Genomic DNA, 12,986 nt, shown 5'->3' with positions numbered 1-12,986 from the left:
ATTAAATACAATATAAATTAAAACAAAAAAAGTATAAAAGTTCTTCTAAAGAATTTGTTTTAGAAGAACTGTTTTTCTTTGATGTGCTTTGTTAACTGTTCTGGCATAAAATAATTAATGATGCTACAGTATGTTATTTGGAAAGATTTCCTTTTTCTAAGTTGGAAATAACACGTAACTCATAGTTTGTAACTTATAACTCATCCTTTATAAGTCTTAACCATATTTATATTTATATATATTTTACCAATATTTACCTTCGTCATACCCAAATTTTCGGTTAGATGTGGTGCACTCGGTCGACAGAGATGCCTATTGTCTCAGCTATCTCACGCGTTTTCAATCGGCGATCTGCTAATACCAAATCGTGAACTTTGTCAATGTTTTCTTCAGTGACAGCAGTTGACGGCCGTCCGCTGTGAGGGTCATCTTCCACACTTTCTCTGCCAGATTTAAAAAGGGTTGTCCATTTTTTCACAGTGGTGTACGAAGGAGCAGACTCTCCTAAAACTTCATCCATGTCAGCTTTGATTTGAGATGGGGTCAACCCTTTTTTTGTCAGGTATTTTATGACCGCACAAGTCTCCGTCTTCTCCATTTTTGACAAAGCATGTGCACACTGACTATCTGCTAAGTGTCGTGGCAAAACTTTTTGAGAAATCAAGCGGAAATTGGTATTGTATCTTTAGCGAAGATGGCTGAATTATTCCCGTCAAAAATTAAATTAATCGCAGCACCGCATATAGGCAAGGCCACGAACTTTTCGAACAGCCCTCGTATTAAACTCATATATGTTGATACTCTAATAGTAACTGTATCCATGAAATTTTGTTTTGTTAATGCCACTTTACAGTAATTTCCCTTTTTGATAATTCTTCTTACTTTAACCTTCAACCCACAAAGTTTTAGAAAGCTTTGTAAAATTTCTATTGATATAAATTGGAGATGATTCCATTGCAATATTTCGCTGAAATTTACAGTAGCTGCCGCTTGGATCACTAGGATTCAAACAATAGTATTTTTTTAATTTGTCACTTTATTTCCACTCCTACTATTATGTGATAAACATGATTTCAGTCTATTAGACCCAATTCCTGTTTACATAATACATTCACTTTTATACACTATTGAAATTTTTAGAAGTTATCTTTTTGGTTTGTCATTATTATCATTTTCTTTTGTTTTTTGTTGGCAAAACAATCTACTGTCTTAAGTGCAGTAAGTATATTTTTTGGAACATTCTAACACATATTGTGCCGATTTTATCAAATATTTTTTTGGAATTTAATATAAATATTATGATGATTATTTTTATAACAACTGTAATTAATGTAAATAAGTACTAATTGTATGATGTTTTAATGTTTTTTAATGCTTAATGCTTTGAAATAATAATTGTGATTATGGGTCCCTCATATCCAAGCTGTATGATAATGAAACATTTTTTCATCCATGAATTGAAGGGTTAATAAAATTTGTCTGAAAGATTCAGTTAAAATTGAATTATTTTTGCTGTTTTAACAAATGAAGATCCAATAAGAATATTAAATCCTTATTATTGTGCTATAATTTGTTATAGTAGTAATTGCTACTTTAGTTTTTAATGTGCAAATAAAATGTAACATATTACATCGAGTGTTTATCTTTGTCAAGCATTAATCAATCATTTAAATTTGATGAGTCAGTGATTATAAAGGTTCTTTACAATTGTATTTCTCTTAGATGCATTCATTTACCAAATTAACTGTACAGATTTGTTTAATTAAATTGAATGCATCAGTTTATATTTATTATAATGTAGTAGACAACAGAAAATAAATTTATATATATATATCTTTATTGTAACTTTGGACAGTTGATGGCATATTTTGAAGGTGGTGAGGAAGAGAGAGATTATTGTTTGGAAGATTTACACATTTCTTTTTTTTCGGCTGTAAATACTTGTATGCAATATTTTTGATTGAAATTAGATATTTTTTAAAACTTAAAATAGACGGATACATATTGAGTAATATGCAGTTGTGTAATAAAATTTGAATTGATGAAGAATCTGAAGAAAAATAAATTTTTAGTAATTGCTTCTGTAGATTTATCTTGTTTCAGGTAATAAAGTTAAGACAGTAATGAAACTTTTTTAATGATATTCTTCTGGTGGTTTATTTTTGCTTAAAATTTTTTGAGGGATCATCTGCCAAAGTTTTATAAGCATTTTCTGCATACAGTTATAATGAAAAGTTATTATTTGCATTTTTCATTTAATGTTTTTATATTTAGCTTTTAGAACTGTTTGACAGTGAAGATCCAAGAGAAAGAGATTTTCTGAAGACTACTTTACACAGGATATATGGGAAATTTCTTGGACTTAGAGCATATATTAGAAAACAAATAAATAATATATTCTATAGGTAAGCAAAAATAATATATTATTCACTCTGTGTTTTTAGGTTTCTGATAACTTATCTTAATTTAACAAAATATATAAAATATTTTGAACAACACATTAATTTAACATTCCAGAAACTATATTATTTTTATATTTTATTATTAACCAGACATTTAAGTTGAATATTTAAAATTGTTTTATTATTGCATTTTGAAATAGTTTGTTTGAATTTGTTGTAATCAGAAGAAGCCTTACATACGAGGGCTGTTCGGAAAGGTCGCAGCCTCACATAGAAAAACAAACAAAATAATGTTAAAACTTTTTTTATTTTTCAATGTAATCTCCTCTGTTAGCAATGCACTTATTCCAGCGATGTTCTAGCTTTTTTATGCCATCACAATAGGTCGATTTGTCAAGGTGTGCAAAATACTCGTTCACTTCAGAGATGACTTCGTCATTTGAGTGGAATCTCTTTCCAGCCAAGAATTTTTTTAGGTTTGGAAAAAGGTGGAAGTCACTGGGGGCCAAATCAGGTGAGTACGGTGGATGTGGAACTAATTGGAAGCGAAGTTCGTTTATCTTTTGTTCAGTGATTCTGGCGGAATGTGCAGGTGCATTATCGTGGTGGAACAGAACTTTTTTCTTCTTCAAGTGTGGCCTCTTTTCTTCGATTTCTTTCTTCAGTTTTTCCAAAAGTTCACAGTAATAGACAGCATTAATGGTCTTTCCTCTTTCTAGGTAGTCAATAAAGATGATGCCTTTAGCATCCCAAAAAACCGAGGCCATCACTTTACCCGCTGATGGAACTGTCTTTGCCTTCTTTGGTGGTGGCGAACTGTGGTGTTTCCATTGCTTCGACTGTTCTTTTGTTTCAGGAGTGTAGTAATGGATCCACGTTTCGTCAGTAGTCACAAACCGACGCAAGAAATCCTGTGGGTTTTTCTGGTAGAAGTCCAAACACTCCTTTGACATCAAAGTGCGAACACGTTTTTGCTCGGCGGTCAGCAGATGCGGCACCCACCTTGCTGAGACCTTCGTCATACCCAAATCTTCGGTTAGGATGTGGTGCACTCGGTCGACAGAGATGCCTGTTGTCTCAGCTATCTCACGCGTTTTCAAACGGCGATCTGCTAATACCAAATCGTGAACTTTGTCAATGTTTTCTTCAGTGACAGCAGTTGACGGCCGTCCGCTGTGAGGGTCATCTTCCACACTTTCTCTGCCAGATTTAAAAAGGGTTGTCCATTTTTTCACAGTGGTGTACGAAGGAGCAGACTCTCCTAAAACTTCATCCATGTCAGCTTTGATTTGAGATGGGGTCAACCCTTTTTTTGTCAGGTATTTTATGACCGCACAAGTCTCCGTCTTCTCCATTTTTGACAAAGCATGTGCACACTGACTATCTGCTAAGTGTCGTGGCAAAACTTTTTGAGAAATCAAGCGGAAATTGGTATTGTATCTTTAGCGAAGATGGCTGAATTATTCCCGTCAAAAATTAAATTAATCGCAGCACCGCATATAGGCAAGGCCGCGAACTTTTCGAACAGCCCTCGTATTAAACTCATATATGTTGATACTCTAATAGTAACTGTATCCATGAAATTTTGTTTTGTTAATGCCACTTTACAGTAATTTCCCTTTTTGATAATTCTTCTTACTTTAACCTTCAACCCACAAAGTTTTAGAAAGCTTTGTAAAATTTCTATTGATATAAATTGGAGATGATTCCATTGCAATATTTCGCTGAAATTTACAGTAGCTGCCGCTTGGATCACTAGGATTCAAACAATAGTATTTTTTTAATTTGTCACTTTATTTCCACTCCTACTATTATGTGATAAACATGATTTCAGTCTATTAGACCCAATTCCTGTTTACATAATACATTCACTTTTATACACTATTGAAATTTTTAGAAGTTATCTTTTTGGTTTGTCATTATTATCATTTTCTTTTGTTTTTTGTTGGCAAAACAATCTACTGTCTCAAGTGCAGTAAGTATATTTTTTGGAACATTCTAACACATATTGTGCCGATTTTATCAAATATTTTTTTGGAATTTAATATTTGGAACATTCTAACACATATTGTGCCGATTTTATCAAATATTTTTTTGGAATTTAATATAAATATTATGATGATTATTTTTATAACAACTGTAATTAATGTAAATAAGTACTAATTGTATGATGTTTTAATGTTTTTTAATGCTTAATGCTTTGAAATAATAATTGTGATTATGGGTCCCTCATATCCAAGCTGTATGATAATGAAACATTTTTTCATCCATGAATTGAAGGGTTAATAAAATTTGTCTGAAAGATTCAGTTAAAATTGAATTATTTTTGCTGTTTTAACAAATGAAGATCCAATAAGAATATTAAATCCTTATTATTGTGCTATAATTTGTTATAGTAGTAATTGCTACTTTAGTTTTTAATGTGCAAATAAAATGTAACATATTACATCGAGTGTTTATCTTTGTCAAGCATTAATCAATCATTTAAATTTGATGAGTCAGTGATTATAAAGGTTCTTTACAATTGTATTTCTCTTAGATGCATTCATTTACCAAATTAACTGTACAGATTTGTTTAATTAAATTGAATGCATCAGTTTATATTTATTATAATGTAGTAGACAACAGAAAATAAATTTATATATATATATATATATATATATATACTACTACATTATAATAAATGTAAACTGATGCATTCAATTATATATATATATACACATAAAAATTTATTTTTCATTGTCTACTGTACATAATTTTGTAACATATTGAAATAAAATTTTATATATATATATAGGGGAGACCGGGGCAACTTCGGCATATGGGGCAAGTTTGTCAAGCTCTTTTTTTAAAAAACAAATTAAAAGGAGACTTTGGTTATAGGTTAGGCAGTTGTGTTTTATTGGTGGCTTGTTGAGTGTAGTGTTTTTATTGTTCTCCAACAAGCGTAGTTGAATTATCAAGCAAATTTTCATTTTCGTTCAATTCCATATAATATTTTTTTTCCATTTATATTGAATTGGCAGGTTTTGTTATAATTCCATGATAACGAAAGTTACTTTTCCTGTTAGAAGGATGTAACTTCAACTTATTCACGTGGCCAGATCGTGGCTTGGCATTCTGTTCTCAGGGTTGTACTTAATGTTTCGAAATCATGACTAGCGGGGTAAGATCGGCAACATAAAGCCACATTAGAAGCAAAGGATAAAAATCAAACAGATGATAAATGAAAACATGTTTGCATTTGTTATTCATGTATATATGTCTTTGAACTTGCATTTCGTTGTAATAATATTAAATGGGTGTTGGATTTGTATTTCTTTGTTTTAATAGTGAATTCCAACTTATACATTGTTAATAACATAATTTTATATACGTGCCTATCTTGCCCCATTACTGTTGCCCCTATACCAGGGGCAACTTTAATAAAAATAATTAAAATAATTACAACTTTACAAAAAGAGAGAAGTTGCCGATCTTGCCCCTATACCCGGGGCAACTTCGTCAATTTCTCTCTTCTTGTAAAGTTGTAATTATTTTAATTATTTTTATTTCCAAACTGATTTTAACCAGTTCTATAGTAAGGTAACATTCCAATAGACAATATGCAAAGCTTTTTTTTCAGTTTACAGCAGTATTTATTACACAAAATTTAAGTAAAGCTTAACATGCCGATCTTGCCCCGGTCTCCCCTATATATAAAATTTTATTTCAATATGTTACTAAATTATGTACAGGGTGTTGTAAGATAATTTAATTAAAATTATTTTTGCATAGTTTAGCTTAAGATAGCTTTTGAAAATGTTGTTTAGAATTTAATGTCTGTGGACTTAAAGTACCAAATAACCTAAAACTTATGACTGATTTATAGTTTTAAATTTACATAATTTACTTTTCAGTTAGAAAGTTATTTTCCACAACCCATTCAATAAAAAGCAAAAATAATTTGTTATTCTTAGTATACTTGAAGAGACCATAACTACTTTTTGGCATTATCAATGTAATTTGTTATAATAAATAAATTTAATTAAACTATAACTAAACTACACACCTAAAATATAATCTAGGTTCATTATCCTGATCCTTATTATGCAGAGTATTAAATCTTAGGAGTTATAGTATCTCAAAGGATAATAAATTGTTTATTTCACAACCTATTGCTTTTCATTTTTATAAAATTTCAAAGAATCTTAATATAGTCCCAATGAAATATTCATGATAATCTTTTAGCATTATGAGTGTAGGCAAACAGCAGTCAAATTAAATGTAAATACTGTTTTTCAATGTATAACTTAAACATTACTCATTTCATTAAACTTAAAAATTTTTGTTCAGTTTTAACATGTTCATGATGGATATTCAGTTTTAATTTGTATCGTAAAGCTGATGATGATAAGATAGCTTGAAAATATTCCTTGCATAAAAGTAAACTTTGGTGCCCAGAAAAAGCAATTTTATTTTTAATAATCTAATAATCAATAGCACAATGAATATATTTATTAGTTTGAGACAAGTTCCTAGCTTAGCTTTAATTTGAAGGTTTGCTTTTCTACCAGACTCCTTCTCTTTGATAATCCACTCTAGAAACATTAGAGAATGCAATGTACATGTACAGTACAGGGGGTGCAAAAGTAGGTATACAGTTGTGAACATGAGAAATACAGATGTTTGGTGTTTATTATTATTATTATTTAATTTTGTGAGTTATACTCGGTTCACACCGGTGGCTGTGTACTATGCCGGACCAAGGTAAAGGCATAGCAACCAAAACAAAACTAAAATTAAATAAGTGTGTCAGTGTGTGTGTCTGTATTCAGGAATTTCCTAACAATGTGGCATGTATTCAATATAGTGGCCTTCTGTAGTGTTATGTATGTATTTCTATTCAATTGTAATGTTCCCAGGCTTTTGTGTAGTGTGTGTGGTATCACACCTGTACAGGAGCGAACAACAGGTACAATAAGCACCCTATCCATCCTCCACAGATGCCTTATTTCCTGGGCGAGTTCTGTGTACTTGCTAATTTTTTCAGTGCATGTGTTTTGTACATTGTGAGTGTTTGGAATGGCTATGTCTATAATGTATGTGATTTTATTGTGTTTGTCAATGAGTGTGATGTCTGGTCTGTTGTGGTAAATTGTTTTATCTGTGATTATGGCTCTGTCGTAATACATTTTGTGCGTGTTATTTTCCAATACTGTCTGTGGAATATACTTGTAGTATGGTTCGTGGATGTCTGCCAATTTGTGTTTCTTTGCAAGCTCTTGGTGTATTATATTTGCTACTTGATTGTGTCTATGTAAGTAATCTGTCTGTGCCAAGAGCTTGCAACCAGAAGTGATGTGTTGTATAGTTTCTGGCATGATGTGACATTTTCTGCATGTGTCATTTGTGAGTGTTGTATCTTTGAGTATGTGTTTTCTGTAGTTTTTAGTATTTATGACCTGATCCTGTATGGCAATCATGAATCCTTCCGTCTCCCCAAAGAGGCATCCCCGATCTAACCAACTGTTTGATGCAGTTTTGTCAACAAAATCCTGGACCAGGTCATAAGGATGTCTGCCATGGATGTGGACCTTTCGAGCCCACGATTGCTTGATGGTGTCTATGCTTTTTATGTGTTGTGTTATGTCTGTATGTTGTGAGTGTAAGTTTAATGGCTTGCTATTTGAGTCTGCTAGAGTTACTGCTTTATGTAATTGTGATGTTTCTTGTTTCCTGTAGAAAATCTCTCACAGTGACTGTATTTGTTTGTAGTGAAGGTTAACTATGTCAATCAGGCCACGTCCGCCATCTTTACGTGGAAGGGTTAATCTTTCTGTGGCGGATTTAGGATGATGTTGTTTATGCTTAGTAAGTGTTATTCTTGTTTTCCTTTGGAGTTGCTCAAGATCTGTGCGAGTCCAATGTATAATGCCAAAAGAGTATGTGAGTACTGGGACGACATATGTGTTTATTGCTTTAACTGTGTGTTTTGCATTTAGCTGTGTTTTGAGAATAGCATTTAATGTACTTTGGTATTCTTTAATTAATTAATTAATCTTTGCTTTATTTGTGTATGTTCTGTATTATCCTAAATACTTGTAGAACTCACCCTCTTCCATGGATTCAATAACATCTTTATTTCCAAGTGCAAAATCTTCTTTCTTCAGGACTCCCTTTTCTATGTGAAGTGTTTTGCATTTGTCTAAGCCAAACTCCATTTGTATGTCCTTAGTGTATGTGTGTGTGATTTGTAGGGGCTGCTGAAGTTGTTTCTGTGTGGATGCATAAAGTTTTATGTTGTCGACGTACATGAGATGTGACAGCATAAACTGTGTTGTTTTTCCATGTCTGATATTGTAGCCGTATTGTGTGTTGTTTAACATGTTGGATAATGGGTTCAGGGCTAGGCAGAACCAGAGAGGACTCAAGGAATCTCCTTGAAAAATTCCTTGCCTAGTGAATATCTCATTTGTTTGTATGGAAGTGTTACTAACCCTGAGATGCAGTGTTGTTCTCCAGTGCTGCATAGTGTTTTCGAAGAATGCAATGAGTGATGGATGTATTTTGTACATGTGTAGAATATGTAGCAGCCAACTGTGTGGAACACTGTCGAATGCTTTTCTGTAGTCTATATATGCCATGTGTATGTTTCTGTGTTGTTTGTGTGCTTGCCGTAGAATGACTGAATCTATGAGTAACTGTTCTTTGCATCCCCTGTGATTTCTACGGCAACCTTTTTGTTCTGTAAGAATGTCGTGTTCTTCAACATGTTTGTATATTTTGTTTGTGATACAGGATGTCAATAATTTTAGTGTGTTGGAAGACATGTAGTTGGTCTGTATTGTGTGGGGTCTGTGGTGTTGTTGTTTTTAGGTTTCATGTAGGTGATGCCCTGAGTAAGAATTACTACTACTACTACTTTTATCTTTTACTATTTCATATTCCTCATTTGTGATCTAATTTATGCATAAAATGTAAATATTTTCTCTGTGATAACAACTGTATAGGCCTACCTACTTTTGCACCCCTCTGTATAGCCTGTTTTGAAATTTCTTCATTTGCAAAATGGTTAATATATATGCATCAAAATTTTTTCTAATGTTTTATTTAATGTGTAAATAGCCCAAGATATGATTATTCTTAGTTATAAAGATAATAATTTCAAGGTTTCTCATATTTATTATCATCTTGAAAAAGATAATAATTGATATGAGAAAACATTTTGTTAAATTATTTTTCAATACTCTATGTAATTAACTATAATATGCAAATGTTAGTAATAAGAGAAATTTTATTTTAATTTTTTAAAAAATAATCTACAGCAAAGCTTTAAAAATTAGAATTCTGTGACAATTGAATCAGAAAATTTAAGATTACTTTGATAAATTTATCATTAAGTTCTTTGATATGCTTGTTTTGATTTTTAATTGATGAAATGGAATTGTTATGCATGTTTCAGTATATTACTTGTGATTTTTCAGTATCTAGACAAGTGTGGAAATTTTCTGGAATGTTTTACATTGAAATATGTACAGTACATGTTTAAATAGCTATGTTTTTACACACACTCACTTTACATAATTATTTTCAAACAGTTGTCAGATTACATCAGGCTATGACAATGCTACTATTTAATTAAATGACGACTTTCAATTGGCACCATGATTAATCAGTATGATTATATCTAAATTAATAGTTCTGGAAGCGAAGTTGAGACAGAGGTCTGGATAACATAACTGGTAAACTGGTAACATACAGTAAGTAGGAGTTGCAGGTTTGAGTCCTGCTCTTGGTCAATTCTTTTCTTCCAGAACCTTCTAAATTAATTATTAAATTCATCAAGAGATGGCACCTAATGCCAACATCTAGACCAAATGATTTGACATTTAAATTATTAAATAGTGGCTTTATAGTTCAATATAATCCTACAATTGTTTGGCATTAATGTAAAAATTGAGTTAATAGATGTTTATATAATTATTTGCAGGAATAATATATACATTTTTATGGGCCTGGCTAAACTCATGAGCATGCAATAGAGACCTTCTTAGTGCCCACAAGGCAGAAAGTTTCTTTTTTAACTTTGTTACTAGTTGGGGAATGTAATTGATCAAACATGCTAGCAATATCCTAGAACTAGTTGAGAAATTTAATTCCATTACTATCTATAAGTTAATATTAAGCTTTATCCAGTCATTAATATAATTAATTTTTAAATAGAACTGTTTTATATGTATTTGAATAATAATTTGATTGGTAAAAAATATAAAAAATATTTGATTGGTAATTGAAGATCTGCTATCAAAACTTATTTATTAATTTGATTTTTTTTTTTGTAGGTTTATTTATGAAACAGAACATCATAATGGAATTGCAGAATTATTAGAAATTTTAGGAAGGTAAAATTTGTTGATTTATAAATCTAGAATAAACAAATTTATATAAATTAGTAAATGTTTTGTGTAATCATTTATTAAATTCAAATTACCTGAAAATAAAAAAAATATTTTGATTACAAACATAAATTCTATAATTTGTTAAATGTTAAATGTATTTTTGTAGTAATAAGTTTATTACTCTGAATTATAGTTATTTAAATAATTAAACATAGTCAGTCTATATTGAATTGTAAAAGTTAAGTAAATTTATTAATATATTTCTCGAAAAGGATTCATTATACTTGGATAACACTATAACTTTACAACAATCTTTTTGTCATAAAATCAAACCATAGAATTAAATTGCAAATATATTTTTTTTAATTTTAAGAAGAAAAATGAATTATTTTAAGTTAAAGTTCTTTAGCAAGTTTCTATGGAATATGACTGACTCCTTATAAACTTGTTTTACCCTTAATGAACTTCATTTTGTAAGATAGAATTAATAATTATTAAGAATACTTATTTTAAAATTTAAATCTATGAAAGTTTAAAGACCAATTTAAAACCAGTACACATTCATGTTTTATCTTTCTTACTTTCAAATGTACCAAATGCTCTGTAACAAACATTTTTTTTTTTTCAAATGTATTGTAAAGTTTTTTAAAGGTTAACATCTTTAAAAACCTTTACAATACATTTGAAAAAATATGTACTATTTGTTTTAAATATTGAATTTAAATAAGTTTAATTGAAAAATTATTTTATTACAGCATTATTAATGGATTTGCACTACCTTTGAAAGAGGAGCACAAATTGTTTTTGTTGAAAGTTTTAATGCCCCTTCACAAAGTCAAATCTCTTAGTGTATATCATCCTCAATTAGCTTATTGTGTTGTGCAGTTTTTAGAAAAAGATCCTAGCTTAACAGAACCGGTAAAACAATTTATTTATGTATTTTATTTTATTTGAATTAAATAGTATATTATCATTAACTTCAAATAATTTTTTTTATTTTTCAGGTAATTACAACTCTGTTAAAATTTTGGCCAAAAGTGCATAGTCCAAAAGAGGTAAATAATTGTACATTTGTTAATCATTTTTACAATATTTCATTGATGAAACAGTAAATCTTTAAAATTATAGGATTGTTGTAATTATCTGATACTTTCTCAAACATTATTAGAGTATGATTTAATAGTAGTAAGTTTTTAACTTTTAAGTACTAATTTTCAAAAGCTCATTGCCATCTAAATTTATTATACAGTTTACAGATGTTATATTTTGTTGTTTTTATTTAAATATACTAAAATTTTTATTGTTAAATCAAATTAATTTACTTTACAAAGTATTCTTCTGATTCTACGATGATTGACTAAAAATATGACAGTTTTTTTTTGTATCTTAAATGATTTAATATATAATTCAGTTTCTGCAATCTTTGTAAGCTCCTGACAGATGATTTTTAAAATTGTACATATTATTTTAATTTGATTGATTTTTAACAGGAGTATATGATATGATACTCTATTTTCATAGAATGACTGGCATGCCAGTCTATCTGGGGAGACCATTAAATCAGATATTTCCATATGGTAAAAACCGGCATACTAGTTTATCCTCGGAGGATTACAGGCATACCAGTTTAAGTGAGGTTATACATCCCTCTCTAGAGAGTGCATTAAAAAATTAACAAGTTACCTCAGGTAAAAACAAATGACAATTGACAAATTGATGTAACACTGACAATTTCACAGTTTTTATTCTAAAACTGTGAAATTGTCAGTGTTACATCAAAAATTATGATTACATGTCTTCATTTTGTCTTCTTTCTAACCACATACTCATGGAATTCCAAAAGTGCTTTCTTTTTTTATGTGTATTTTATTGTTATTTGATTTTAAAAAATGCAAACATATAAACACATTAAATGTAAGAAACTGTGTAAATTATTTCAGCTTACACCTGTTAGCATGGGCCTTGTGTGAAATTTGAGAGGATGGCTGTTTTTTTTTTTTTTAAGGTCAAGGTAGCCCACACTAACTAACTACCACTACTAATAATAATAATAACTCTCCCATGGTCACCACCTGGTCATGGTGGGAGAGCACAGTAATTTTACTGATCCATAGGGCAATGCAGGCTGGAGCACAAGCTCCTGGTAGGGACACCCATGCCAGTAAGGTCTATGGGGAGAAATGAAGCTAAGAGTGACCACACA

The 12,986-nt window shown here is 30.4% G+C and overlaps 1 protein-coding gene across 1 annotated transcript in view; it reads left to right on the top strand.

Moving 5' to 3' along the window:
- LOC111616205 (serine/threonine-protein phosphatase 2A 56 kDa regulatory subunit gamma isoform-like) overlaps nt 1-12,986 on the top strand; it is a 32,207-nt gene that overhangs the window by 11,861 nt on the left and 7,360 nt on the right. Inside the window, exons 6-8 of the mRNA XM_023357634.1 lie at nt 10,727-10,786; nt 11,539-11,701; nt 11,788-11,838. Coding sequence (XP_023213402.1) covers nt 10,727-10,786; nt 11,539-11,701; nt 11,788-11,838 — 274 coding nt within the window. The remainder of the gene's footprint in view (nt 1-10,726; nt 10,787-11,538; nt 11,702-11,787; nt 11,839-12,986) is intronic.

The sequence above is a fragment of the Centruroides sculpturatus genome, unplaced genomic scaffold (genome assembly GCF_000671375.1).
Source record: "Centruroides sculpturatus isolate CEXI.00-Female unplaced genomic scaffold, Cexi_2.0 scaffold1757, whole genome shotgun sequence".
NCBI lineage: Eukaryota > Metazoa > Arthropoda > Arachnida > Scorpiones > Buthidae > Centruroides > Centruroides sculpturatus.
Note: the sequence above shows the minus strand (reverse complement) of the source record. Positions and strands in the feature narration are given on the sequence as shown.